The sequence below is a fragment of the Penicillium cosmopolitanum genome, assembly GCF_028827165.1.
Source record: "Penicillium cosmopolitanum strain IBT 29677 chromosome Unknown utg000004l:1.0-4361866.0:1.0-4365735.0, whole genome shotgun sequence".
NCBI classification, from domain to species: domain Eukaryota; kingdom Fungi; phylum Ascomycota; class Eurotiomycetes; order Eurotiales; family Aspergillaceae; genus Penicillium; species Penicillium cosmopolitanum.
In genome coordinates this window covers 2,870,028-2,886,086 of record NW_026622674.1, presented here as the reverse complement: position 1 = coordinate 2,886,086, position 16,059 = coordinate 2,870,028, and the positions used below count along the sequence as shown (strand labels likewise).

Genomic DNA, 16,059 nt, shown 5'->3' with positions numbered 1-16,059 from the left:
GTGATATTTTTTGAGCCTGGGGTGTCGTTAGCGCGAGTCTTGTCGTCACTTGGCGCAGCAATGGAAACGAACTGGGAGTAATAATTTATTGGAATGGAGGTTCTGGCCCCCAGATAACACTCGCTTTCGGCTTCGGTTTGTTGCGTAGTTTTAGGAATAGCGCGGAACAAGTCATTTTTCTATGCTATTTTATTGGCCGGGAAAAGCTTCATTAGGCGGTCGCAAAAACAAAATATCTTACGGGCGTAAGGTGGGACTATTTCCATGGTTAAGAGTGAATGGCCCCACCTGAACAAGGCTGAGTTGATCGTCGTCTGCAAAACCCGAGCTATTTTCAGAGGAAGGCTACACTTCAGTACCAGGGAATTGTATTAAAGATCTGGTATAAATATCGAACATCGCTCTTGCAAAGTCTCAATTCATTGATCAATCAAAATATCCATATTTCGATTCGAAAGCCTGACATTTCGCAACCTTCACCTCCTATCCCCCATCATCTCCAACTCTTATAAGCAAAATGGGTCTTATCAAAACTGGTCTTGTCTTAGCTGGCGGCTACGGTCTCATTAAAGCTGCATCAAGGTCAGTAATATCTCTTAACCAATGATGAACCACTGTGTTAATTACAAGTCAATAGGGCCGCGAATGACCATGAAGACAAGAAACAAAAGCGACAAAATCAAAATATGCAACCATACCAAGGCCAGAATGAATCACAAATGGGCTACATGTATCAAAATCAGCCAAACAACCAAGCCGCGTATCCACAATGGGGTCCTGATCATGGGCAACAATCGCATAACGGGCATCAGACACAGCAAGCCCAGTCCCGTTCCGTCCAAGATTCGCCGATGTACCAGCCAAACTCAATGAACAATTGCCCGCCCCCGTACAGCGAATCTCACACTATCAAGGCGAAAGGAGATCATAAGTCTGGATCTGCTCGAGAATACTACTATTCTCAATAGTCAAACCGGCTAATCGGTTTTGCGAAAGGAACTAGATATACTTCATGGTCGTTGAATTGGGACCAAGATTTTTTGGGCGGGGGGTGTTAGGGGTTGTTTATGGTTGTTTATGCATAATTAAGTACAATTCAAATACGTGAAAATTCAAGCGATTAACATTTATTTCAATCTCTGCATTCACATATTGGATTACAAAGTTACACAATTACTCATAACGTGCAAAAGTCTCTGCTACTAGATAATTCAACCCTATTAACCACAGAAATTCCCTCTCTGTACAGAGACAAATCATGAATTAGTAGTATCTAACTTGAACGTACAATCACTCAACCTTTTTCTTCTAGTACCAGGCTATCAATCAGATACTATATAATGTCCGACGCGGCATGGCCTGTTGTGGATAGCCCAAGGTCAGTAGGGACTTATCATGGACCCGATTTCGAACGTCGTTGTAAAGTAGAGTTGAGTTTGCCCAATGGGCTCGTGAATTTTCGCGCCTTGAGTTTGGATTTCTTCGAATAGTTATCAGGCACGCCAAGTTCACCGAAATTATTGTAGGTAGAAGAGATACAAGAATAGTCAAAGCTCAGAATTCCGTACAATGGCGGAAAATAGAACATCTCATAGGGCACACAATTAACTAAGTCATGCGAAAATGACCTCATATAATTAGAATCCACCGAAACCACTCTGTCTTGGTGTTATTTTCTTATTTTGTTTTCTGATAAAAATCCCGAGAATGGTTACTAGATTCAAGGTTATACTAGATTCGACACTAAGAACCATATGTGGAGATGTTAGCATGCGCCTCAGCGATGATTCTACAGGGTCTCGTATGGACAAGTTAAAAACCGCCCTCCCCGCCTTGTATGATAAAAATAGCAAGGCTGTGAGAAAGCAGGCTTTGATACGAACAAGCCAATGATACTTGGCATAGATTCCCCACCACCGTTTTGGCCCCAACCTGCGCCAACCCGCGTGCCAGTCACGCAAATTACCGGCCAATCCCGTTCACGGACAAGGACGATCTTTATCCATTCTTAGGCTGATAAATATGCAATGTCCCTTTCGACTTCTAAGCCCCTAAACAACGCCGTCCCGACCGTGCTATGTATGCCAATGATTCAAGCTTACACCCCCACTCAGGGGCGTCAGATTTATTGAAAAGCGACACAGGCTTTTTCGATCGCTCGGGACTTATAACAGCAAACCCCAGGCTAGGCAACCCACCTGAATGTTCAGGACTTGCTTACTCTGAAGCCCTGGTTCAGCTTCTTGTTGACGAGTTTTCCATCTCTACGCTCTCCATATTACCCTCGCGTACATAAATCAAAGTATTTTATCCAAGATGGCGACTGCAAACGCGCAAACCCAAGCGGACGAATTGCCGCAGCAGCCAGCAAACAAATGGCAGCAGTCAACAAAGGTTGCGTGGCGTCGGTCCACACAAGCCTGGTCTGATTCTAAGGAACGATATCATCAAGCGACATTGGAGGCATGGCATCGGTCCTCCGATTCCCTCTCTAACACCAAAAATCGATACGAGCAAAACACCGTAGATGCCTGGCACCGCTCTTCAAATTCGGTGACAAGCTCGAAGAATCGATGCCATCAGTCTACCATGGACGCATGGCAGCGATCTACAAATACCTGGAAAAACTCGAAGACTCGGTGCCGCCAATCGACCGCAGAGATGCTGAATCGCTCAGCAGTTAAGCTTTACCAGTCAACCGACCGGCTGCAGAAACTACCTTACGCGCCGAATAAAGCCCTCGAGCACCATCAACCCGAAAATATCCAAGAATCCCAATCAACGGCATCGCTGCCTCGTCCTTGCACCAACAACCTAGTCTACCCGCTGAACATTCTCCGCAAAATACACAATGGTCCCAGCCATTGACATCGCCTAAATCATCACCAAACTCACAGCCGCCCCAAAATTTCGCAGTATCCGAATCACCTCAGACCTCGCAATCGTCACAATCATCAGAGTCCCCAGTATCATCTAACTCATCACAATCCGCGCATCCACTCTCCGAATCCTCAACAGACACCATGCCGCCCAAATACCAGTTGATCGACCCTTCTAGCAAAGACCAACAGCAAGAGCTGCAAATCCGAGAGCTGTTAAATATGACGGATAATACTTTCTTCCAACTACACCAAGCAAAGCAACTTCGGAACTCGAAATCGGATCTTCTGGGAGAGATCGAGCATCAATGGATCAACTCCACTATAAATGACGCGTTGCAATCAGGTCAAAGTTTGGTAAAACTCCTAGAGCCGCATCGCCTGGATATGGTGAAGCGCAAGGGCAAGATTACCTCCTCAAACAAGAAACGCTGGAAGAATGAGGATTGTCTAAAAGCCTACGAGAAGCAATCTAATTTGATCTTGCACCAAGAGAGGCTTGATAAAGTCTTCACCCACCTAAAGAACCTCGCTCCTCCCCAGGAGGAGATTTCTAAATCTGGTCCCGATTCCAATGAATCCCACACCCAGTTCTTCTCAGAGCTAGAGGCTGCCAGGAAACCTACTCCTGAACTTGCAGGCGATATCGAGCGAACACCAGGCCTCATCGAACCCCAAGCCCCAATCGAGCTTCCTTCCGATTCAGTGCCCCAAACTATAATCGCCGAGTTGCCTGGTGATGCGACATCATTAAAACCCAAGTCCGCGAAGCCAGTCCCGAAAATCATCATCACTCGAACTCCGGAGAATATATCTGTTGAGTATATTGGAAGTCCGGCGACCCCTGACCAACCACGCCATGAAAATGACGAAATGAATCAAATCCTCGGATGGAAACAAACACGCAACGATGTGCGGCTACATCAGTCAGCTTCGCTATCGAACATCATTGCTGAGATGGATAATGCCCGCATAAATTAAATGGCACACAATGTTTTGAATTGCATTTTTTACGAAGCGAAGCGAATTAAATCCACGTCGGATTTAGCAGATATACCGTGATTATTTTGTTTACAAGCGATCTTGATTATACGTAAGCGAGAATTTGATTGATCACACAATGTACCATTTCTTGGCATAGACACCTGCAGATGTGTAAATCGGACAGAAATTGCAGAACGCCTCAAATATGACTGGGCATTTAGTCGGAACAGTCTGCCCTATTTGAGAGTTCTAAGTCGCATCCTGCACCTGGGCAGTGGGGCTGCTGCCTATATTAATTTAGTGGCTTGTGTCACTCAGATTTCGAGGTTTCTTACCCGAGCCCGTTGGAATACGAGCGGTCCCCTTTTGCTTCCTCCCATTCATCCAATTTCACCCATGTCTCAACGGTCGCGTGAAATCTAACTCATCTTTGAAAGGATCATACTATAATCCACTGAAAATTACCCCCGCGAGCTTCGTTCACAACCCAACAGCAATGGGAAGTAAAAGCGAGTATGAGAGGGTGGCAGGAGAAACAGAGCACATCTTGATCTTACCGGATGGAAGACGACTAGCATATGCGCATAATGGCCCAAATACATCTCGTACAGTGGTGATTTTCTTTACCGGACTTTTCAGCGTTGGATCTGCACCAAGAGTCCCAGAGCCATGTCGCGAAATTGGAGCGCACTGGATTGCCCCAACCTTATCAGGAATGGGCAACAGCAGTACGCGAGAGACTTCAGTTCCTTACCAGATATGCCTCGCAAAAGATATGGTCGCCCTGCTTCATTCTTTGTACCCAACAGATGAGTTTGATAAACTCTATATTGCGGGTGGATCGTACGGAACGGTCCCGGCACAAATGCTATACGGAGCGAACTACAACGTATTCCCAGCTGGGCGCAAAATTGCAGGATGCCTCCTGATGGCCGGCTTCTCTCCTTTGCGCTATCACGAAGGCTATGCGAAAACACTCAACTGGCAAAATTGGTTCTCGTTTGGACCGCCTACACAGTTGATCCCTTTTCATCTCCTTCAATGGATTTTCAGAGTCGCTGTTGGGTCCAAGCTGAAGTCTTTGAATGGGACAAGAGAATTTTTGCATAAAACGCTCATCGAGAATATGGATGAGGAAGAGAGATCAATAATGAAATCGTGGCTAAAGAAGAATTCATTGAAGGAGGACGAATTTATTGACCAGATGGCCAGGGGAACTATGAAGTGTTGCCTCAACTGGGATGGGTTCATGGAAGTATCAGACATTATCCATTCCGATTGGGGGTTCGATCCAAGGGTGCTTGATGATCAGCACGGATCTAAACCCATCCTGATAGTTGGATCAAAAAGCGATCAGATTGGGGGAAGCACCAATTCTTGGCTTTTGAAAAATTACCGGTCGGCGACATTGAAATTGATTCCTGGGGGTCACATCTCATCCCTCTTTTATATGGATGAGCTTTGGAGAGACCTGATGAGCAGTAAGTTAACACGCTAATCCATCTTTAGATATCGTTGCTAATTTTGACTACAGTGGTCTAATTTCAGAGAAGTACGGAAGGCCTTTTCAAAGTTTAAGATTGCAAATGGGATATCTTGAAGATGTCGTCAATAATTAAATACTTTTTTTCTTTCTTTTTTAGATATTTCTATGTTATCCAGGTTTTTGCCCGTAGATAATGTGTACGTTTGTATAAAGGTGAAGCGAAAGGTCTTTAAGCTCGCGACGTACACCTGCTAGCAGTACTTCGATCTGTACGCGATTCCAGCCAAGCAAGCGAGTGAACAGAGCATAACTATATGGAGGCATAGCCTCAAGCATGTTCAGCTGGTGGTACTTTCCGAGCTCTCTGAGCTTTGGGTCCTTGGACCATGGACTTTGAGGGAGCTATAGGAAGTAAGCATCTTTAGGATCAATAGTAGTATTAGAAAGCCATCACGACGAACCTTGAGTATTTCTTCTTTGACGTTGACAAATCCTGCCTTCTCCATGCGCTCTTTCCAGCTTGATATAGATGACATATCCTTTCCGAAAAGTTTTGAAGCTGTGTGCAGGTTCTTCCCGATTTCTAGTATATTTGGCGCTTGGAGATGGGTATCGTCATCTGAGTAAGAGTTCACCTCCATGCTGGCCATTTCCAACCAGCCATTTGGATTCAAATTTTCGAGCGCTCGCTCGAATAATGTATCGTGGTCACGAATGCTGCCTTCCATCTCTCGTCCATGGATATAGTCGAATTTTTGGCTATAAGTCCATGTTTCTTCAAAGTCATCCACTTCGAACCGGCAGTTCGGTGGTACCCTGGAAATGTTAGCTAATTCCATCATAACATCTAGGGAATGGGGTTTCTTACCATGCGGGCTGTATGGGACTCAGATCAATACCTAAATTGTATTAGTTGAGTGGAAATAATTTTTGCATGTCACAATCTTGACATACCAATGACTTCCGAGTCGGGATTATCGCTGGATCGAGTCAGCAAGATGCTTGTTTTTGGTGGTGGTCACTTATGAGCACTTACTCTGCAAAATCAAGGGCCCAAATTCCAGTCCCGGTCCCAAGGTCTAATACCCGACCTGGATTTTTGACTGGTGCCAGACATAGCTCCCCTTTGAGCAGCATTAAATAGATATGATGACTCTGATGTGGGGTTGAAGTTAGCCCCGGCACATTCGGGTTTGTGAGAATCGCGCAGACTGACTAGATCAAGACGGTCCTGTTCTTGCTCATCGTTGGGCTATTTCATAAGGTCAGTTCAATTAAACTCCATCGGCAATCGAGAAAGACGCTTGCGTACCAGAAGATATTCGCCTTCGTGGAATGAATGATACCTGCGACCGTTCTACTACACTTAACGCCCGTTCCGATGTTAGGTCAGTGGGAAATTCACCTCATATCTGTTCCAAGATCAAGTTAGAAGTCTAATTCCTGACATAGCTGTTGAACTGTGCACCTACTGGTAATCAAACGAAGTAGATGTGATGCTCTCAGTGTAGCTCTGATTGCTTATCCTTTATTCAGGGGTTAGATAAATCCCTAGAAGCTTGAGAATGCGACCGGAGACTCACGAGCCATCATATGCTGAGTCGGCATCCGACGGCTGTATATCGAAATAAAATAAGAATGGGTTAGTGCGGCTCTTCACAGAATCTCTAGATCTAGACGGAGGGAGAACGCACGTCGAGTTCCATAGCATGCGAGCCGCGATCTGACTGGTGATGCATGGCCAATCGCCCTATCTGGCGAGGCCAGTTCAGGGATCGATCGGGTGAGCCGGGCTCGGGGTAGGAAACAAAACGAGAAAGAAGCGCGGGTACAATCAGTAGAATTGAAGGAGAGAGAAAATCCAAAGATTCCAAGCGTCAACCGCCACACCGACTGGGGTTTTAGTCTTATGACCCCTCCGGCTTGAAGACCTGCTGGTTAGGGTGCCGCAGTGTCGGGTCCGCCTTTCGCTCATCTCGGCCGCGATTTCGCATCTCGCGCTCCGCACCGCCCAGCAAGGGCTCCATTTCCTTCTTTTCTTCACGAGTGGCTGACCCGACAGTTTGGTATCAGTCTGGAAAGGTTCCTCCAGACATTTTCTTCGAGGGTCTACTCTCCAAAGAGCGGTGATGATTTGTCGAATTGCGGGCGTTGATCCGCACAAAGTCAAGAACGGACCCGCTGGCTTCCAATGAACCGCTGCTGTGGGACTGAACCAGGCTGAGAAAGGTCCTGGTTCCATTGTTTCTCCTCGGTCTTGACGCACTCAATTTAATCCGAATCGAATGGTAGTGCAGTGTGCGGCGTCAAATAATTTCCTGCGCGCTAAGCTGTTTGCATTGCGTGCCTGGGTAGTGGCAGAGCCTCTTGATCGATCATCACACATGTTCAAGTTCCGGGCGGGGGAAATAACTCGTATGTCCATGACCCAGTCTATATTGGGCGAGGGAACCGGGATATCTGCTGGGATATTCCCTACCTAATCTGCACGAGGAGAACCCGACCTGCTGGGACGGTGGTCACCACTAAAAGCGGAGATGCAGCTCTATCCTTGGAAGCTGTTACTAGTTACTTATCTCTCTACCTTGAGTTAGATACCTTTTATCGTAATGCCCGATGGGCCCGTCCCTTGTTGCCCCCTCTTTTACCACACTCATCACTCTACGGAGTACAGGAGTTATTACTTTCAGTAATTATTGCTTGTTTATGTGGCGAAATTCCCCAATCCTGATATATGTATGAATTTTCGTAGCAGATCCGTGTTCTTTACTCCGGAAATACCCTTTGCCCAGGTGATGTCCGCAAAGCCTGAGCAATTTTTCCTGGGATCTACTAGTTGATGAGCTCGGCACGGTCTGGGCTTCCCGTGTCAATCCAACATGATCTCCACCCACTAATGTTGATAAGCAAGATAATCTGCCCGAAAAATCTTTTAACCAGTTGCGAATTGGAACTAGTAGTACTAGTAATTAGTAGAAGAATGTGTGTATTGATACTTTTCCCATCCTCTTGAACTAGAACTCATCCAGCTCGGCCCTCGTCCTACACCATACATCTGGTGTCTAGCATGCTCATCATTAATACAAAATTCAGGTGAATCAAAATCCTATACTGCCTTCCTTGATAGAGATCGATCTCAAGCCTCCCCCGAATTCCGATGTGGTGGTGGTGATGATGATGATGTTGACCGCCTTGGGGCTCAGGCTGCCAATGTTGATGCCTCGGCAGTTGCGGTTGATGTCATCTCATTCAGCTTCCAAGTGTGCCATCAGGATTCATTCATACGCCTTCCAACCTCCCCTCCACAACTCCCCTCCGCAATTACCCTCAGTTATGTCGCTATATTGATCAACATACGATTTTGAGCTTCTTGAACGCAATACACTTCCAACACAGGCCTTGTCAGTCTCTCTTGACACTGGGTCACCCACAACAACAATGCCCGCACTCCCCCGACACCCTCCGTCTCCAGTCGTCCTCCTGGTATACCCGGTGACCTTGTTGCTGGGATCACTCTTCTCAATCATCTCCCCGACGGCGCGTGCATCCAGGGGGCATACGGCCGCATCCTCTCCGTCCGGGCCTCTGGCACCCTCCCTCGCTGCCGACCTGCACATCTCCGAAAGCCCGGTCAACTACTTCGCCCGGAAAAACAACATCTTCAATCTATACTTTGTGAAAATTGGATGGCTGTGGACAACTCTAGCCTTCTTCTCGCTCCTCCTTTGCCAACCAGCCTACCGTTCCTCGTCCTCCCAAACCCAACCGCAAATACGCCTCCGACGCATCCTCCAAGCCTCCCTCCGTTATGTACTTGCGACCTCAATATGGTACTTGATGACACAGTGGTTCTTTGGCCCGGCTATTATCGATCGCAGCTTTGTTATCACGGGCGGAAAATGTGAACAGATATTGAACGAGGTTGGCAAGATAGGCTCGGAGGAGAGCCCAGCCGCCCAGTTGGAGACGATGTTTACTGCTGTCGCTTGCAAGGCTGCTGGTGGGTCTTGGAAAGGGGGACATGATATCAGCGGGCACGTCTTTATGCTGGTGCTCGCAACTGCGCTTCTCTCTTTCGAGGCCATCGGCGTTGGGGCTTTCACTGCACCATCCGTGAACTCGCACGCTAACGGCGAGACAACCCGCGACCGCAAGCCGAGTGATCCCGGAAGCCCTTTGACCGGTGAACAATTGGATATACCTGGTACGATGAGAACCTGGTCGCTGCGCCTAGTCTGGGGCGTCGTTGGACTTGGCTGGTGGATGCTTTTCATGACGGCTATTTGGTTCCATACGTGGCTGGAAAAGGTGAGAAGCTATCGAGACCCTCTTTCGCTCTTGCAAAATTGGATACCAAGCATGCTAACAGTTTCTTTAGTGGACTGGGTTGTCAGTGGCACTAGGAGCCATATATTTTGTCTACATACTCCCAAGAACATTAGCGCCTTGGAGAGAGATTATTGGTGTTCCGGGAGTATGAGTATTTACATGGTGTATCCTTTTTTCCTGTTGATATTATCTCCTTACGATAGATTGCATCCATTCGGAGCAAACCTGCATTTAGAAATAGCATTTGCGCCCAATCATTGTCTTACATGACAGCTTTCATTCTTCAGTTCTTTTCATCGCTTGAAAGTTTCTACTTACAATATGTGAGCTTAAAGCTCACTCGACTCGCCCCTCTTATCCATCACAACTTTGACATCAGGCTCTGATCCAAAGTAACCTGCACAGAAACCTTGATGGGGGATTTTAGTACATGGTGTAAACGATACACTTCTCACTTGAGAGAACTGGCTTGCGCTTACCTCCCGGGATCAAAGCTGACGCATACATAACGCGAGTTATCGGTTTCAAATCGTCAGGCGTGAGCCCCTGTGATATCGTGAGATCCATATACGGATCCCATGCAGCGATGATGGAATCGGACCAAGTCTTGAGATCGACGGATCCCTCCTTTTCTGTCATATGTTCCGATTGACATTGAGCTCCCATACAGGTCCCAAACTCTCGGAAAGCTAGGCGAAATTTGATGTTGCTGTCCAGGTATCGATCAATCTCGAACAGATTGTCTGCAAATGCTAAGTCAGAAACAAGCTTCGAATGTGGAGGCCATAAAAAGACCCCGACCCTTACTCACATAATTGCTCAAAACATCTTTCTGTCAGGTTCAGGGCCCATTGTTCACTCTCGGAGAACCAATGCGTCGTCCATAATGTCATTCCTAGGTCTGGAGTATCGCTGGAAACAAAATGTCTGCCCTTGCGCTCCATGACTCGTTTGTAATCATTGATTTCTTCTGTCAGCACTTCACCATCACCGGCTTCCATGGCCGCGGCTTGCAGGAGTCGAAAAACCACGAAACCGTCGATAGGATCCAAGTTTCCCTCGGAGGAAACAAGTGGCGCAGAAAGATCCATAGACATCTTCCAAACCATCCGCGGCTTGGGTCCGGACCGATCAACGAAAAATTTAGGATGAATCGCACGCGCCAATTGAACAGCCATGCGATTATAAGCGTTATTCCCAGAGGCCTTGGACATGCGATTGAGCGCGAACATCCAAATTGTTAAGTAGTGATGATATTGTCCATCGCAGTCAGATCCATGCTCGTCTGTCTTGCCGATTCGAAGTCCGCCACCCAGCGGATTGTCATCCGTAGCTCCCGGTAGTCGCGAGAGACCGTCTCTTGTCCAGCCTAGGACATCATGCACAGTGTCAATCAAACGACCAGCTATGATGAGATACCGGTCATCATTGACAGTGTCGTTACCTGCACGGCAATACTCCTTGTGCATTGTCAGCAGGTTTATCACGCCAAATGCGTCCGACCAAAGGTAGCGTCCGCGATGGCCCCCCGATCGCTGAGGTGGGCTCCAGCTCTCAGGACTTTCGATGTTGCTGAAATCACCATAAACCGATTCCATGGCTTGCTGGAAGCGATCGAGTTTTGGAGATGGGCTGCTAATAGGAAGTGCCATGTTGCGATATTCGAGGCATAGAAAATGACCCTAGCTCTCTGGTGATAATTTGCGGAGAAGGCCACAGCAGGAAATCAAGTGTGGCAAGACTCGCCCAGGAATTATATGTCACTCCCAGGGTTCAGATGACTGATCTGTGGCTTTGAGTTATCCCGTGGGCGTGAAGTCATTGTGACTGGCCACTTACTCGGGTGTGATATCATTAGGTCGCCGCTGTTGGAAATATCCAAACAATATTCCCTCAATTTTGAAGCCCTGGAGGAGGTTAACATTAAAAATCTAGCGTCAAACATCTTATTTTCCCAGGTTGGGAATTTATCGATCTATGCAAAAATATCATCTTCAAATTTCAAGAGCATCCATGACGCATCTACAGGAATTATTCAATCGGGCAATTCAACCCTTGCCTGCAATTGATGACGATAACTTCGCGTCCCATTTCGATATCTTTGCCGGTAAACAGCTTGTACTCTTAGGTGATGGCAGCCACGGGACCTCGGAATTCTACTCGGCACGAGCAGAAATTACCAAGCGACTCATCCAGAAACATGGCTACACAATGGTTGCCCTCGAAGCAGACTGGCCTGATGCTGAGGCCATCGACCGCTACGTTCGCATGCGACCGGGACCCAAAGCAGGTGTAGGTGGCATAGCCAAGGGACACGAACCATTTAAACGATTTCCAACTTGGATGTGGCGCAACTGTGAAATGCAAGACTTGGTGGAATGGGTACGCGACTGGAACACGCGCCAACCACCAGAAAACCGCGCAGGGTTCTATGGCTTGGACCTTTACAGTATGGGAGCTTCTATCAGTGCAGTCATCGATTATCTTGACGGCATAGACCCCGCAGCAGCCAAGGTGGCGAGAAAACGATACAGTTGCTTGGAACCATGGGTGGAAGATCCTACTTCATACGGACTGGCCTCTTTGCACGGTATGAAAGACTGCGAAAGCGAAGTTATAAATATTCTGCGAAATCTCCTCAATCGGAGAATGGATTATATTCAGAAAGAAGTGGGTGGCGGCGAAGAGGAATTCCAGAGCGGAAAACAGAATGCCTATCTGGTGCGTGATGCGGAGAAATACTACAAAGCGATGTACTGGAGTTCGGCAACATCGTGGACAATGCGAGATACGCACATGTTTGATACTCTGCACCGATTGATGCAGTACCGACCCCCGCCTGAGACATAAAGCGATTGTCTGGGCTCACAACTCGCACGTCGGTGATGCGCGTTATACCAGCATGGGACTCCGTCGGAATGAAGTCAACATCGGTCAGTTATGCCGGGAAAGACTAGGCTGGGAGAATGTCTGCATTCTTGGATGCGGAACTCATACCGGTACCGTTGCAGCTGCTCATGACTGGGATGAGGACATGGAGGTGATGGATGTGAATCCTTCTATGGCTGAAAGCTGGGAAATGGTAGCTCATGAGACCGGCGTCCCGAGTTTCCTAATTGACCTTCGTCGCGGTAGTATTGATCGCTCTCTACGAGCGGCAATGGCAGCTGAAGAGAAAATTGAAAGGTTCATCGGTGTGATATATCGGCCCAATACTGAGCGAGGGTCCCATTATTCTCATGCCTTTCTTCATAAGCAGTATGACGGATATATCTGGTTTGATCGCACTGAAGCCGTGAAGCCTCTAGAGACCATTCAGCCGAAGACAGTTCTTGGGAAAGAAGAAACATATCCCTTTGGTCTATGAGATTTCACATCAGGATATCCTCATTATGGCCGTCTTTAGCGCAAGCCTTCCGACACAATTCGTCAGGGATATAATCAAGAATTATTCCCGGGCAACAGGTGGCTCAAATCTCCCAGTCCAGTTAACACAAAAGAGTCAAAATCCCCCCCAACCAGTAATGTCCGCAAGATAGGATGCTGGGCTGGTATCTTGGGCCATCTCGGAAAGCCAACCGTCGAGGTCTTGATGCTCTTGACCGTGTGCGTGCTGAAGTGTTTCTCCTTCAGCGTGTTGTCGAATGGCGGCTTCGGCGACCTCTTCACTCGGGGTTATGCTCAATAATTCGCGCTGGCCCGTATAATGACTTGTGATCTTGCGTGCCTCTTTTCGGAGTTCCTCTAGCACAACGACATAGCGCTGAGCAAAGGATGTTTGGGATCCACATTTCGCAAGTTCAAGCTGGGCCTCTTCTCCGATTGTGAGATAATGTTTGTATTCGTTATCTGGTTCTGACCAGCTCTGAATGACGTGTACATACAACACTACGATGGCACAAAAAACATTGTAGTGTGTGAACTATTATGGTTAGACTTAATATTAATGTGCTCATATTCGGCTGAGGAAAACTCACCCAGAATGATTTATACATTCGCCTAGTTCGACATAGATCTTTGAACATCTCGGCTGTCTTGATAGCAGCCTCGACGCAAGTTGTCACAAATCTGGCAATCACCTCCTGGAGATTTGAATGAGCAGCACTTCTTTCTCTTCCCAAAGATGCTAAATTTCGAAGGAGAAAGGGTCGGTAGAGAAGAATTTTAGCGTGCTCAAATGCCAGATACAAAACACTGAACTGCCTTTGGAAAGTTATTTGAAGCAGCTCGACATTGGATGTATCGAGAAAGGTAGCAATTCCTGCTCTCCATTCAGCTAGTTCAGTTTCATACTTTTGCGCAAGTTCTGCCTGTAAGACGAGGGGCTTTTGCTGGATTCCATAGAGGTCGCGCAGAATACCACTAATTAAACGAGACAGCCTAATGATGTTAAGTAGATTTCTTCCAATGTTCGTTCCCGGGTCTTCTCTTACTTTGCATGGTATATTGAGGCTAGCATCAGACTTTGTCTTGGTGAATGAGACGGAAGAATAGTATGTTGTAATATCTGGGAGTCGTTCGCACACGCTGGAAGCTCCTGGGAGTTATCTTTATCACTACAAGTCTCAAAGACAAAAGGTGCGACACAAACTAACCTGATCAATATCTTCATCATGGAAAACCTTTGGCCGGCCGAGAGCTGCACTCATGTAGTTGTCTAGAACGTAGGCGCACCAAAACACTCTCTTTCTGCTTTCCTCTTCCACGTAGTCTGTTATCATCTCCCGTCTCTTTCGTCTATTTAATCCAATTGCATGCGCAAGACGAGCCGTTGTTCCGAAAAGACTCCAGCAGTGGTTCATTCGTGATTCTGAGAGGAGATAAAAGCACTGGGCTAAGCGGGCCTGTATGCTTGAGAGTTTGACGGGTCCCTTTTCTTGTGATAAATGGTTCTCCGCGGCCGCGAAATAAGCATTACTGTCGCCTAGTTAGGGGATCATAGAGCTCCTAATCTCTGAGAAAGTCTCGCGATTGAACTTCAATCACTCACCTGTTGACTGATTGACCAGCCGTCGTTTCCATGCCAGAAGAATTCTGCTTCCCTTGGGCTATGACCATCAATATCAATGCCTTGATTGCTCTGCTGACATTCTCATTTACTCCCTGGATTCCCGAGTAGAATGAATGAACCCATTGTTCCACAGTCGCCTGGTGCAGGAAGCGATGAGTAGGGAATGAAAACTCAAAATATCTATTGACCAGAATAAGAGCTTCATCAATCGGCGGAAGCACTAGAAACTGTGGATCGCAATTCGGGAATGGAGCGTCGCCAAAATTAAAGATCGGCTCTGATGGTGAAAATCTAAGGTTTTCATGTAGTCTTTTTTGCACTCGAAGCAAGAAGGCCACCCCAGAAGACGGCCCGACATAATGTCCTTCCAGGTCAATTTCGTCTGCCTCTTGGTGAATTTTAGATGGAATAACATGTTGTTCATTCTGTAATATTCCGGAGGAGGCTTGAACTCTGTCCTTAATTGAAACGCGCTCTTGTAATAGCGATGTTGAACCAGGGGTCCCAGATAGCGGGGTGCCTTTTGAAAAGCAATCACTGTCTTGGACATTGGATTGAGCAGTTGGGGTAGCTTGAATGTGCTGCTCTGTCCGCAGAATCAGAGTGTCCACTGGAGACAACTGGTAGTTCTCTGGCTTCTCTTCTGTCGGCTTTTGTGGGGAGCCTAGGATCTCTTCTCGGTCCATGACGGGGATGCTAGGAATTTTCCCTCTTTTATAGCCCGCGTTGTACTGACACTCAATTCCTGAGCGAAAGCACAGAGAGCAAGGTAATGTCCCTGAGCATCGAAGTTTTCTTCTAGGCAGGTTGTCAGAATTGCAGCTCTTTTCCATTTTCAGGTCAAACCGTACCTCTTGCATATGTCGCATGCGCGCGTCACTCGAACGCGCTCCTTGCCTGTGCGGCGCTTGATGGACTTGTCTTCAGGCATGCAGCCGAAATTTTATGATTTTCCAGTTAGTTGATTACTCCTGGGGTATGCGGCAGGGAGATCAGCGTGGAAGTAAGATCAGGCAAGGTTGACCCCAGGGTTCCTTGGGTAGGCAGTCCGGGGTACCCCGCGAGTCATTCGCCCCCTACTGGGTCACTTTATTGTCTCCACTTTTGATTGGTATGTTGTTTATCCCCCTTCTCCCCTTTTTGGTGAGATAAATTCTCATGTGTATTGTTATGGGTTACTAACTGGCCTGTAATAAGACTAGACTGGGATGTCTTTAAATGGTGTTCTACCTTAATCTTCATATGGCATCGGTCGTCTAAAAATCTGCGGTTCAAGTGAAATTTTCATGGCCTCAGGAATAATTCTCACGCCAAGAAAAATTGGAGGGTGATAAGTGCTTCGTCATTCTTGGAGGAAGAAAATCATCTTT

The 16,059-nt window shown here is 47.1% G+C and overlaps 9 protein-coding genes across 9 annotated transcripts; 6 read left to right on the top strand and 3 right to left on the bottom strand.

The window, feature by feature from the left end:
- Positions 1-517: 517 nt before the first annotated feature.
- On the top strand, positions 518-968 carry N7509_002474 (uncharacterized protein; the record flags this gene model as incomplete). Its single annotated transcript, XM_056627111.1, has 2 exons — positions 518-582; positions 638-968. The coding sequence occupies 2 exons, from the start codon at positions 518-520 to the stop codon at positions 966-968; spliced, it is 396 nt and encodes a 131-aa protein (XP_056492906.1).
- A 1,348-nt stretch (positions 969-2,316) lies between these two features.
- On the top strand, positions 2,317-2,868 carry N7509_002473 (uncharacterized protein; the record flags this gene model as incomplete). The annotated part of the gene is made up of 1 exon (XM_056627110.1): positions 2,317-2,868. One exon carries the CDS (start codon positions 2,317-2,319, stop codon positions 2,866-2,868), a length of 552 nt encoding a protein of 183 aa, XP_056492905.1.
- A 155-nt stretch (positions 2,869-3,023) lies between these two features.
- On the top strand, positions 3,024-3,860 carry N7509_002472 (uncharacterized protein; the record flags this gene model as incomplete). Its single annotated transcript, XM_056627109.1, has 1 exon — positions 3,024-3,860. The coding sequence occupies one exon, from the start codon at positions 3,024-3,026 to the stop codon at positions 3,858-3,860; it is 837 nt and encodes a 278-aa protein (XP_056492904.1).
- A 499-nt stretch (positions 3,861-4,359) lies between these two features.
- N7509_002471 (uncharacterized protein) lies at positions 4,360-5,405 on the top strand (the record flags this gene model as incomplete). The annotated part of the gene is made up of 2 exons (XM_056627108.1): positions 4,360-5,344; positions 5,398-5,405. 2 exons carry the CDS (start codon positions 4,360-4,362, stop codon positions 5,403-5,405), a joined length of 993 nt encoding a protein of 330 aa, XP_056492903.1.
- Positions 5,406-5,517: 112 nt separating this feature from the next.
- Positions 5,518-7,088, bottom strand: N7509_002470 (class I SAM-dependent methyltransferase; the record flags this gene model as incomplete). The annotated part of the gene is made up of 10 exons (XM_056627107.1): positions 5,518-5,751; positions 5,811-6,165; positions 6,218-6,248; positions 6,304-6,329; positions 6,386-6,504; positions 6,566-6,601; positions 6,755-6,761; positions 6,822-6,875; positions 6,933-6,964; positions 7,044-7,088. 10 exons carry the CDS (start codon positions 7,086-7,088, stop codon positions 5,518-5,520), a joined length of 939 nt encoding a protein of 312 aa, XP_056492902.1.
- A 1,657-nt stretch (positions 7,089-8,745) lies between these two features.
- N7509_002469 (putative inositol phospholipid biosynthesis protein Scs3) lies at positions 8,746-9,829 on the top strand (the record flags this gene model as incomplete). The annotated part of the gene is made up of 2 exons (XM_056627106.1): positions 8,746-9,657; positions 9,728-9,829. Coding segments are annotated over 2 exons (1,014 nt in total), but the record flags the coding sequence as incomplete, so codon positions are not given.
- Positions 9,830-10,007: 178 nt separating this feature from the next.
- N7509_002468 (uncharacterized protein) lies at positions 10,008-11,330 on the bottom strand (the record flags this gene model as incomplete). Its single annotated transcript, XM_056627105.1, has 3 exons — positions 10,008-10,087; positions 10,158-10,421; positions 10,490-11,330. The coding sequence occupies 3 exons, from the start codon at positions 11,328-11,330 to the stop codon at positions 10,008-10,010; spliced, it is 1,185 nt and encodes a 394-aa protein (XP_056492900.1).
- Positions 11,331-11,691: 361 nt separating this feature from the next.
- On the top strand, positions 11,692-13,045 carry N7509_002467 (putative erythromycin esterase; the record flags this gene model as incomplete). The annotated part of the gene is made up of 2 exons (XM_056627104.1): positions 11,692-12,476; positions 12,505-13,045. The coding sequence occupies 2 exons, from the start codon at positions 11,692-11,694 to the stop codon at positions 13,043-13,045; spliced, it is 1,326 nt and encodes a 441-aa protein (XP_056492899.1).
- A 135-nt stretch (positions 13,046-13,180) lies between these two features.
- N7509_002466 (Zn(II)2Cys6 transcription factor) lies at positions 13,181-15,620 on the bottom strand (the record flags this gene model as incomplete). Its single annotated transcript, XM_056627103.1, has 6 exons — positions 13,181-13,600; positions 13,656-14,058; positions 14,112-14,215; positions 14,274-14,595; positions 14,669-15,487; positions 15,541-15,620. The coding sequence occupies 6 exons, from the start codon at positions 15,618-15,620 to the stop codon at positions 13,181-13,183; spliced, it is 2,148 nt and encodes a 715-aa protein (XP_056492898.1).
- Between the last annotated feature and the right edge of the window lie 439 nt (positions 15,621-16,059).